General features: G+C 47.8%; 1 protein-coding gene across 1 annotated transcript in view; it reads left to right on the top strand.

Annotated features, from left to right (window-relative positions):
* LOC147693172 (peptidoglycan recognition protein 1-like) overlaps nucleotides 1–12,228 on the top strand; it is a 45,786-nt gene extending 33,558 nt beyond the window's left edge. Inside the window, exons 4-5 of the mRNA XM_086939418.1 lie at nucleotides 5,361–5,479; nucleotides 7,238–12,228. Of these exons, the coding sequence (XP_086795544.1) occupies nucleotides 5,361–5,479; nucleotides 7,238–7,416 (298 nt within the window). The 3' untranslated portion in view covers nucleotides 7,417–12,228. The remainder of the gene's footprint in view (nucleotides 1–5,360; nucleotides 5,480–7,237) is intronic.
* Nucleotides 12,229–12,483: the final 255 nt, after the last annotated feature.

Here is a 12,483-nt window from a genome sequence, read left to right as displayed (position 1 = left end):
AGGTCGACCCGTGGCCACGTGGCCTGGTCGTGGCGGGTCCAAGATGGCGGCTGGGCTGGGGCCGGTGGTTCGGGAAGGGACCCGGGCCAGCCGAGAATGTTATGGTTATGAGCCGGGGTTCTGTCGGGGAAGAGCTGGGGTTTGACCCGGCACGTTGCAGGTGTTGTTCTTGTCCGGGGAACAGGGGTAGCAGTAGTCCGTGACCCGCCATGCGGGGAGGGGTCGGGCCTGCCACGAGGCCTGTCCAACAGGCGGCCTCCGGTTCTGTTCAGCTTCCAAACACCCTGACCCACCTCTTCACTGGCCTCCGCGCTCCGCCCCGCCCAGACCCCCTCTGCCGGAGCCCCCTACCTCCGCTCCCTGCCCAGGGCCGCCATGAGCCTAGAGCTGCCTGTGAGAAGTTGGCCTGATATATAATGTTCACTATTCTAGTGAGCACTTTGTATCAGTCCAAACAACCCTTATGGTGATTGGTTGTAAGTCAACCTTATAGACCAGCTATCCTAGTAGCGTGGATACGAGCAGTCTTCAGGCTAAATTCTAGAGGGCGTGTTAAGCCAGCTGTTATACCATCACATATACCACTTGAACACCAAGTGAAAGGACACCACACAAGTGTAATGAAAATAAACAGTGTATTTATTTAGATCACAACAGCCCTGTACTCTTTATGAGGACAGGGTACTAAGCACACAACAAAACTCTTACGAAAATGCTTTAAGTTGCACAATTTAAACAAATGCCCGAGGGGCACGAAAGTTCATATACTCTAAAATTGGAATGCGAAATTACTAGCAGGTAAGTACTGTACTAATAGGCTTTGGAATCGCTAGGACTTGACTACTGAACCTTCAGATTACTAATAGGAGGCCTAGGGAACTCGGGTGCAGAGTGTGCACTCTCACGCGGGATGCGGGACAAAGTCTATGGGAGCTAGTAAAGGCAAAGTTAGTGTTCTCGGGCGAACCCGACCTGGTAGGAGAAAAACGACAGTGGATCCTGACCCTTGGATAGTGAGGCTATGCTGGGGCACCGAAATGCCGAGTTTACCTAGCCCAGGGGCTGCAGCTGCATATGTCTCAAAAGACGTCGGGAATCCTCGTAGACGAACCAGGAGCCTGAAGAAAGAAGTTGCTGGCAGGCGACCAGTGAAGAGAGTTTGAGTGATCCAAGCCTGGATCGAAGATGGATGACACCTGAAAGCAGAGGGGACCAAGTTCGTGACTACTAGCCAGTAGTCAGGTGGCACCAGGAGGGCACCGGATGGTAGTCACCTCGACTAGGTGAGTGGGCGACGCTGTGCTCTGCAGATCTCACGGACCAGGAGGCGTTGTCGGCGACCAGGATGGAGGAGCGAGCTGTCCCACGATGGATGATGCTGTTGACGTCGCTGGACCCAGGATTGGGCAACAAGTCTTGGCAAATTCAAGCCCACGCGGTGGACCTAAAATGGCGTCTGGAGTGGACCAGGAGGGTCCGGGGTGCTCCTCTTTTGGAAGGGAGCAAGGGCCAGTCTGGAGCAACCAGACCAGCAGCAGTGATGTCGTCGGGCGTCGTTAAGAAGGCCACAAGCCAGCGGGCTAGTAGCCAAACAACGCAGTGAACAGCGAAAAGCAGAAGGGCCCCACGCAGATCGTGGAGATGCTGGGGGGCTGAGCTTCGGTGCTGGAGCTGCTCAGGGTCGGGGCTTCTCGGACCCCAAAGCACTTACCAGAGGATCCCTCGGCGGTCGTGCTGGAAAGAAGTCGTGCAGTCTTGAAGATGGCCGGTCCCTCGAGGTCTTGTCGCACCCACGGTTCTCAGCTTAGCTGTAGAGGTGGGTAGAGGTCAGAGGTGCCAGGGAAGCCGGGTCTCGTCGAGCTGGGCAGTCGGATTCCGGAGGAAGGACTTGCAGCAGACCGCAGTGTTCTTAAGATGGTGCCTGCGGATGCAGGGTGACTACTCCTTAGTCACAAGGGAGAAATCTTGAGAAGAGTCTAGAGCTCCTTTCGTAGAAAGTAGTTCTTGATTCAAAGATCTAATTTGGAAGGGTCCCCACTCCTGCCTTTATCCTAGAGAAAGGGGTGGGTACGCGACTAGGTCCTGCCCTAGGGGTGGGACCAGGAAGGGGGATGGTTACACCCCTCTCCCATGTCGGACTTTCCCCAGGCCAGGGGCTGGTGTGCCCCTGGAACTGGTTCTAGCCGGCAGATGCGTAGTGAGCACCGGGGTGCCACTCAGCAGTCACCTTCCTGTAAAGCCCTGCCTACCCAGGATACACAAAACCCTGTCTGGGATGGTGCTAGCACCGCCCCTGACAGGAAACCCTTTGTCCAAGCTCTCCTCGCTGGAAGGACTCCCAGCAGCAGGAGGTCAGACTAAGCATGGGCGGAAAATCTGTTTCGCTCGCGGATTTTGCGGATTTTCGGTAAATTCGCAATCCGCGAGATCCGCGAATCTCCCGCAAAATCCGCAAATCCGCGAGCAGCGGATTTTATGGCTTGCTCGCACTGTTCGCGTGAGTTCGCGGCTTGCCAGTACAACTTCGCACCCCGCGAGTAAGTGCTAAATTGCAGAAATACGATCTTAGCAAAACTGAAACTACTTACCAGGTTCAAAAGTTCAGGCTCATCATTAGTAGCCATTTCCTGTAGTGCTTCCTGAGGGGCCCCTCCAGAGTTCAGTTGCCAGTTGCAACTATTATGTGACCCTGCTCTGAACCTCAGAATAGTTACATATATGCCACAAAGGTCCTGAATTACAGCTAAGGGAGACAAGCAGGAGCCAGGCTGGAAGTTAAAATCCATTAATCAGCCCCTAATTCATTATTGTCAGTTGGGGCAGGGCAGGTGTTGTAACTAATTTTGCAACAATGAAAGCACTTAGCAAGTGCAAAAGATCACTAATCAGGAAGCACTAAGGAAGCAGGTGCCAGCTAAAAAAATATTCTGTGACACATTAATCAGCCCCAAATTAATTCAGGTCACTTGAGGCAGGGAAGGTGTGCTTTGCTTTGCCGGAAATAATGTACACTGGACAACCAGAGGGTGTGGTGATGAAACAGAGGGTGGCATGGGTGGGCCAGAGGGTGGCATGAGTAGTCAGAGAGTGGCAGTGGTGACAGAGAGTGGCAGTGATGAAGAAGAGTGTCCCAAACAGGCTGGACACGTAGAAACAACAAGTTCGCAAAACTTGCGACCCGACAGGTAAGTTCGCAAATTGCGAAATTGTAAAAACCCTCGCGAACTGGCAGAAACACGCGCGAACACAAAAAAAAAAAAATCTGCAAATTTGCGGGAATTCGCGGATTTTGCGGATTGCGAGTTCGCAAATCCGCAAAATTCGCGAACGCGAGATTCGCAAAATTCGCCCATGCTTAGGTCAGACTCGTGTCTGTGGTGGCAGCATCCATTTTGTGGAGCTGAGGCTTCAGTTAACTTTAACCGGGGTTCACAGTTACATACATGTCGTGTCCCTCTAGAAGGGTGGAATGCTAACCCCGTCGCCAGAATTGGCGAGGGGTTAGTATTCCAATTCGTATGACACCTTACTCGACATGTTTTGATAAAGCAATACCAAAGATAGCATTTAACCGCGAGGATTATAATGCACTTAAGAGTATATGGTATGCGTTATCATGGAACAGCTATTAGGACTTGGTTCCGCAAGCTGCAAACGGGCTCAGCTCATGCCAGAGCACCATTTCACACGATTCCAAGCACTCTGCCTTCAGGATTGTCAAGGCCTGCCATAGGAGTGACTGATAGGAATCTGTGTGTCCATTTTTAGGGTTAGATATAGGTATACTATATCTAAAGCAAGGGGTGATTACACCACCTTGCCCCAGCTGTCGTGCAGCCAGTTGTGTCAGATTTAGATGGCCATCCAGGGGTGGCATAATACATGCTTCAGCCCCTGGTAGGCCCTGGGTACACCTATGCCCTGAGTTACAGGGTCTGATAAGGTGGCCCAGTCCCAATTGGAAATGTACCTAAGGTACATGGAATCCATTTTAGAGAGAGAGCAGTAGGCCTGGGGTCCTGATTGGCAGGGCCCCAGGTCAACTAAGTCGGAAAACCAGCAAAACACCAGGCAAAAAGTTGGGGGTAACCATAGTCAGGTATCTACCTTCCTACACCGCCCCTGCAGCAGCCCGTTTAAACTTCATTCGTTTTTCAGTCCCCGGGCTTTTGTGCTTTTAATGCACTGAAAACAAATTAACTTTAAAAAGGGACTGTAGCATCACTGTCTCTTTTTGAACTGCAGGATCGCTGTGCCTATGGATTCAAGCTATCCTGGCTGAAGAAGGGTGACATGCCCTGAAACCGGTCCCAGGATGCTTGTTTCCGGTCCAGGGAGGACCTGGCTTGGCAGTTCGAGCTGGACTGTTCCCATGAGGCACAGGGTTAGACTGATTTGCATATGGCTGGGTCCAAACTCGGGTGGTGAAGTGAGCTAAAGAATGAATGATTAAACCCAGATCTGTGACTGGGGGTGATTGTATGCATTGTTCAGCATTCCGTCCATCATTTGTTCTTTTTGCTTCTTTCAAAGTATGAAACAAGTCAGTTTGTGCTTAAATTTTTCATTTTATCCTTTTCTTTCTTCTTGAAACACATGCAGCCATAGCGTTTCATCCAATACATAGGCTTCTTCAGGGCAGTGCTTATCAAGTGGCAATGGTTGTGTATTGAATGAATGACTGCGCTGCACCGAGATTTTAAAAAGTATGTTCCACGCTATTTACACGACCCTAGAAACAAAATAATTCAATAACTATAAAGTGTCCAAATATCACAATTCCTTCAAAGATCCTTGTGGGTGATTTTTGTACTTTAACCCCTTGTATGCTCATGACGGAGCCACTCCGTCATGAGCATCGGCTGAGCTGTGCTCATGACGGAGCAGTTCCGTCATGGCCCTGCCGCCGCGCTTGCGCGGCGATGATTTCGCGCCTGCGCGGCGCGTTCTATTAAGCAGGCGGGGCCATGACAGAACCACTCCTTCATGAGCACAGCGCAACCGTGGCTCGTGACGGAGCGGCTCCGTCACGAGCATGCGAGCGCCGCTCGGGCCCCCCCCCCTAGCGCTGCGGCGGAAATGCTGACGCAGCGAAGGGGTTAATGTGGTTCGCCGTGTTCGGCACCAAAGTCATCCACGCCGCACCATGTCCAGGCGCAAAGAAGACGTACCTCAAAATGGCAGTTATGAATCTGGCCCTATATGTTCACTTTACAATGGCCGCCATCTAACTCAGCTTACGTAACTGACTGCATACCTCCAGAACATCGCCAGGATGCTCCTTTCGGAGCGACCGTTGCGCTCTACAAATGCAATTACAAATTACAAATTACAATATTCTCATTTTTTATCGTTTGCAGCTTTCTGGTTGGTGAGGACGGCAATGTGTACGAAGGCCGAGGCTGGAGCACGGTTGGGGCTCATGCCCGGTCCATGAACAATCGATCCATTGGGATCAGCGTCATCGGATCCTTCTCAAGTGAGTGTCTGCTGTGCTTCTTTAACAATCACAAGCATGCCGATCTAGAATGCTCGCTTGTTTGATGACGTCAACTGTGGTTTTGAGATCTATCGTGATATCATTCATCGGTGGCTGTTTTAAAGGAGCTATCTGCGAAACTGCAATGTTCTAGTTAACAATCCTGCACCCCCACCAATGATCAATAACAGGAATTCTAGAAGGCTCCTTCGGTTGATGATGTCTCTTTGAGGTTTTGAGACCCAATGTGAAACCATTCACCGGGTCTGGTGGATAAGTTGACTAATGCGTCCATTGCAGGAACCTGTGTTCGACCTCATAGTCACTGGTTCAAATCCCGGCGGGTCCACTCAGCCTTTCATCCATCTGAGGTTGATAAAATAAGTACCATTGAGTTGGGTAACAATGAACATCTGTTATTCAGCGCCAAGAGACCTCAGGGTGAACGTGTGCTTTACAAATATACATGTTATGGTATGGTTCTTCTAAATCCCCCTGACAGGGTCTGATACAAGTCCATGGTTCTGATCTTCAGTGAGGCCATGCAGGGGACAGACCACCTCGCGGAAGGAAGTCCTTGGCTTAAGAGCACAACCTGAGCAAGAGGAAAGGAGACATCAGAGGAGAACAAGAGGAGGATAGGTGGAGAAAGCAGGACCTAGAGAAGATTGGAGAACAGCTCGCGAGCCGGATTTAAAAATCCAGAGAGTGTTAATAGCGGCAGCAGCCGTGTTAACCTTCTCATGTCCCAAGACTCCCTTTCAATAAATATCTTTGGAAGGGGCGAAGTGAATGAATATTTCACATATATATAGTTAAGAAATATTGATTGTCAGTAATACATCTGTCAGTAAGATATGGAATTATACCCTTGCCAGCTTTCTTTGCCATTTTGTCGATATTCAGGGGGCACATGGGGTATCTTGTTCTACCCACTTTGCTCACAAACTACATTTGTCAGTTCCTCGTTGCTTTCTCTACCTGCTCGTGGTGAGTACACTATTAATTTAAGGGCTTTCCATTATCTACAGCTGAAGTAAAGGAACAGATACAGCTGTAGCCGAAAAACGAATGCGCCTATTAACTCTTCTCGTCAACCTACTAAGTTTACCCAGATGTATGAATGGCGTGCATCGCCGCTGAGCCAAGCAAGGTGACGAAAGGCAACGCAAGCCTTTAATTCGGATTTATTAACCACACGGAGCAGCCTGGGTGACTGCATTGGGACGATGTTCCAGGGGCGACGTGCGGCTGTTTTCCCGCGCATTCACCTGTCGTTTTTGACGCATTGCCAGATTTACTAAGACGTGCAAGCCTTGGGAATGCTTCAAAATGGATGCCTTCCCGCAAGAGGTGTAGTGAAGAGGAAAACGTTTATTACTCCTAGGTATTTCCTCTTTCTACGTGGGCTGCATTCTGTAGTACATGTAGGAAGAGAAACATGCCTCTGGAGATTCTCTTTGTGTAGGATGGTGTCCCTTCCTGCACAAAACATCCCTGCCTGCCTCGTAGCAGATACGGTTCATTCCTCCTCGCTCCTGCCGCAGCGCAGCGAGTTGTCTCGCTGATTGCAACGTGTTACGTTTTACTAAATCTAGGCCTTCCTCTTAACAGTACTGCTCATCATAAGTAGGACATGTCCCTGTTAGTCTTCAAATGGAGAGCATGATGACTACTTTCTTATAATAATCAATAAAACATTTCTTAAAATACTGGCTGATGATAGAGATACAAATGTTCTTTTCGTTTGCTTCTTAGGAAGAACCCCAAATTTGGCTGCCCAGGGAGCCGTGAAGAGCCTCATCAGCTGCGGAGTCTCCAGGGGCCTAATCCAGTCCAACTACATCCTGAAGGGGCATCGTAACGTGAACCCCACAACCTGCCCCGGCAACAGCTTCTACAACCTCATCAGGACCTGGCCGCGGTTTCAGGCCTAGGTTCCTGGTCCAGGGAGGACCATGCCACTGGGCCATCAGTCCCAGCTTCAGACGCCACGATCTCACGAGTCTGTGCACCGGCTCCAAGGGGATACAGCGCAGACGCCATCATTAAAGAAGAGGACCAGTTCCTGCTTCAGCCCTCAGTCTTGACAATCTCACCCTCTCAACTCAGCACCCTCCTCTCGCACGACCATCCCTGACAAACCCTCCTCCTCTGCAACATGTCCCATATTCATCTTCTGGCATACGTCACTGCTTGTGCAAAGTTTGTATAATGTGTGAAGTTCATTTTCACTTCTTTTGCTGTGTCACTGAATTAATTAACGGCAAAGACACGCTGGGCAGTTCCATTGATGTATCATGTTCTACGCGTTGCATTCACATGCCTTCTCTCCTGGAAGAAGAACATTGAGTTTTTTGAAAGAGAATATTTTACATTTCTTGCCTCAGAACATGTTCCTGTGACCAACACAGGCTGGTCCAACCAAAGGGAATACATGTGCTGGCAAGGCCATCTTTGAAGGTTTTTGGCTCTTTACTTGGCGGCCATCTTTGAAGGTTTCAGGCTCTTTACTTGGTGGCCATCTTTGAAGGTTTCAGGCTCTTTACTTGGCGGCCATCTTAGAAGGTTTCAGGCTCTTTACTTGGTAGCCATCTTTTAAGGTTTTGGGCTCTTTACTTGGCGGCCATCTTTGAAGGTTTCAGGCTCTTTACTTGGCGGCCATCTTTGAAGGTTTCAGGCTCTTTACTTGGTGGCCATCTTCGAAGGTTTCAGGCTCTTTACTTGGTAGCCATCTTTTAAGGTTTTGGGCTCTTTACTTGGCGGCCATCTTTGAAGGTTTCAGGCTCTTTACTTGGCGGCCATCTTTGAAGGTTTCAGGCTCTTTACTTGGCGGCCATCTTTGAAGGTTTCAGGCTCTTTGCTTGGTGGCCATCTTTGAAGGTTTCAGGCTCTTTACTTGAAACACGCTTGAAACACAACTACACTATCTCCCTGAGAAGCCTGTGACTACTCACCATCACTACTGCTAAAAATCAAGTGCTGCCAGAGTTATATTTGGCCCAGTTTGCAGAGCTACAGTAGAAAAAACCTCAGAACATCAGAGGCAAACAACCCCAGCCCCCACAGCTGAGGCCTAGTAGCTCCTGATTGTCTTATCATCCTGAGTCCTTTCGGGTCAGGCAATTGCTGGCAAAGGGTGTGAGATCCTGCGAAGTCAGTTTTAACTTTCAACAAGAGAACATTGACTCCAGTGACATGTTAGATACAAGGTTGGTTGGGGTAGACTTTGACACCCTGTTGTTAGAGAAGTTGAGAGAATCGTGCTTAGGTAGATGACTCCTTAGGATGAAGATAGAGACCAGATGGAGAAACTGAATGGGATGAAACAAACTGCTAGGTCCTCTGAAGATGCCAGGGTTAGAGTGCTGTGATGTCAAGCTCTCTTCGCCAATAAGCACAGATTTTCTCTAGACACACCACATGGCTCCACACATTTTCTTTCCAATTTTTTCCCAAGCCAGTCACATCTACTGAATTCTAGGAGTTATTCGCTTGGGAGGGTTAAGTCTAGCTCAGATCCTGAACTTGTGTAGCAGGGATTCTGCTCCTACACAGACCTGTACATAGAGACTTGGAACCTCAGTGAATTAGGGTGTGCCAAAACTCACCTTAGTATCCAAAATCCCTTACCAGACTAGCAATCAGTGTCTCATTGGTTCTTACACCCCCCGATGTTTAGATAACCCAGAACATGGACTTAGAACACCTCAGGTAACGCGGAACACATGAACACTCTTTCGTAATACTAACATATCAATCCAGATCCAGGAGTAAATGAGGACACGTGTGAGTTTGAAATGTTTATTTCTAATGCAGTGTTCTCAAGCGCAGTATTTTGGCTAATACAAGCAAACATATTATAAAGATCAAGGTCAACAGCATAGTTACTATTCCATAAAATACAAAGGGAGAAAGCATATTAAAATGCTAAAGGGAAAAGGTCTAAATACAACCTCAGTTCACCCTCCCTAGCTAGTATATTATATTATATCTACAGAAGGTCTCTTTGGGTTCAGAGGGCGGGCCCATACCTTTGGTCTCAGCAGAAATGGATCACACCATCTCCTGCACCAACTCTCTGCATGCGAATATTCATCAAGTGTCTAACTCATGCTCTGTGCAGTGCATTATTAATCGCGCCTAAAACCCAAAGTTGGCCACAGCTGACTATGTATTATGTCTACTCAGTGCGCTGATCAAACCAAACAACAAGCGCTGTGTTGAAATAACCTTGAAGGCCTCGGCACTCACCGTACAGACATAGCTTACCAAGCAAGGCTGATATTATAAGCAAACATATTATTCCTGTGAGAAGCAAAATATTCAACGAGGCGAAAAGCTTTAATAACAAAATGTGTAAGGTGCAGAAGCTGCAGAAAAGGAAAATGGTGTTTAAATCTCTAATAAGCTCATGCTAACATAACACAGTGCAAAGGCAAAACCAAACCACAGGACACTTGCAGTTGCCTTTCAGAAGGCTAAGGCCGTGGACATCAATTCACCAAAATGCCAAGGGTGGCAGAAGTGACATCACATGCAATTGTTCCCTTTGACTTTACAAACTGGAATGACCTTTGACTTGTTGTCACCCTCCCTTTAGCTGTCTGTGTCTCCGCTGTAGTTTTTTTTATTATTACTCTCTCTTCTGCCATTCTCACCTGTTGCGGTCTCTCTTTCACCCTTCCTGTCTCAGCTGTCTTTCTCACCTGTTGCGGACTCTTTTTCACCCTTCCTGTCTCAGCTGTCATTCTCACCTGTTGCGGTCTCTTTTTCACCCTTCCTATCTCAGCTGTCATTCTCACCTGTTGTGGTCTCTTTTTCACCCTTCCTATCTCAGCTGTCTTTCTCACCTGTTGCGGTCTCTCTTTCACCCTTCCTGTCTCAGCTGTCATTCTCACCTGTTGCGGTCTCTCTTTCACCCTTCCTGTCTCAGCTGTCATTCTCACCTGTTGCGGTCTCTCTTTCACCCTTCCTGTCTCAGCTGTCTTTCTCACCTGTTGCGGTCTCTCTTTCACCCTTCCTGTCTCAGCTGTCTTTCTCACCTGTTGCGGTCTCTCTTTCACCCTTCCTGTCTCAGCTGTCATTCTCACCTGTTGCGGTCTCTCTTTCACCCTTCCTGTCTCAGCTGTCTTTCTCACCTGTTGCGGTCTCTTTTTCACCCTTCCTATCTCAGCTGTCTTTCTCACTGATCTTCCTTTGATATCTCACATATCTTCGCCCCTCTCTCACCTGTTCTGTCTCTTTTTCACCTTTCACGTGTTTCACACCTCTTTAATTCCCTTGTCTCTTTCTCATCTATCTCTGTCTCAATATCACTTCCATATCTATCATCTATCACCTTTCATTCTCCCCCACCTCTGCCTCAGCTGTTTTTTTCTGATGTCTCTGCTTTCTTATCACAGCCTTCTCTCTAAGCTGTCTAACCAAGCTTTCCCATTCAGATCTTTCACTTGATCACCGCTCTCTAAGTCGTCTCCCTTCTTTCAGCTGTCACATCCTCACCTGCCCACCTCCTCACCTCTCTCAGCTGTCTTAACCTGTCTATTTGTTGGCCCATGCTCTCTCTTACATATGTCTTCCCTTCCCTCTGAGCTGTCTCTCTCATCATGGTCTCTAGCTGGTCTCTTAACAGTCTCCCCCGTTCCCTGCCTCTCATTCTCTCTTCCACTCGCATCTCACCTCTTTCACCTGGCTCCCCAGTCTCGCTCAGGTGGGGGGCCAGTGCTTAATTTGTAAAAAACATTAATAAGTACCAGAGCCTTTGTCAGACCATTGCAGCTCACACCACACATTGCCCCTGCCAGAGCTGCCAGTGACACTACCAACACAAATACTGACCATCACACTCCTACAAGTGTGACAGTAAAGACCATTACAGGCCCCCAAAGCTATGAAAGTAGCTTGGGTGGCATGTATTAGTCAATTCTAATGTATATTGAATTAATAAACTACTGTTACGTTATCGCTAAACTAGACAAACAGCGCCACCATGTGGCCGAATGTCATAAGCGCCAGTGTTGACAAGTCAGCTCTCGGCTGTCTCTACCTGTCTTTCTCTGAGCAGCATCTTTCTAAGTCTCGCCTCCCTCTCCCTGACTCTCCGTTGTCTATCACCAGCCGACTCTTATCACTTTTCTCACAACAGTTTTATCTCTGTACCATCTAACATCATAAAAAGGGCTTATAATCTTATACATGCAGAGCAAGGAATTTTAAGATTTTTATTAAAAAATGGAGACTTTCGAGATCGAATCATCGCATTATATTTGTCGTCAAATTTAATTACAGCTATTAAAGTATGAAACTGTACGACTACATTATTGAAATACTGGACTCCTGCGCACTTGAGGCTCTTTTTAAAACGCTTCACGCCGAGGATAAGTTCCGACCTCGACGTCAAAGCAAACATTGTTCTCAATTGCATTATGAACATTATTCAGAGTTAATAGAATACAAAGATCATCAACAGTATATTTGCCTTACCTTAGGGTACGGAGTCCGGCGATGCATCATTTTATTACGGGCTGGGATTCTTCGCCTAAGAACATTTACTTCCAGATGAAACCACGTTGAAAAGGCCACTCGTGTTTGTGATCTTTGTAACGGAGGAGTGCACGGTCGACAGCATGTTCTGTTTGTATGTCCAAATCTGACCTTAGTCGAGGCCAAAAGCCGGTGCTTAGTACCGATTGGAACCAGATGCAACATTACTTTGGTTCAAGACCTTATCTTGCTTCTTAAATCGCTGCCTGATGAATTTGTTTAAATTTCTAAAACTTTTAAAAAATTGTATTGAAAAGATTTTCTTATTAATGTTTTATAACAAATGTATTTTTAAAATGTGTTGTTCTCAGTAGAGAACGAAATCAAATAAAAAACTTGGGCCTCATTTATGAAAAGTGACGCATCGCTGAGTGAAAGCAGCGATGCGTCACTTCTCACTGCGCACTCCTTGCAACATTCCTGATGCGTCATATTTAATGTATGACGCATCATGTCGC

The sequence above is a fragment of the Lissotriton vulgaris genome, chromosome 9 (genome assembly GCF_964263255.1).
Source record: "Lissotriton vulgaris chromosome 9, aLisVul1.2, whole genome shotgun sequence".
Classification (NCBI taxonomy): domain Eukaryota; kingdom Metazoa; phylum Chordata; class Amphibia; order Caudata; family Salamandridae; genus Lissotriton; species Lissotriton vulgaris.
This window is presented reverse-complemented; position numbering and strand designations above follow the sequence as displayed.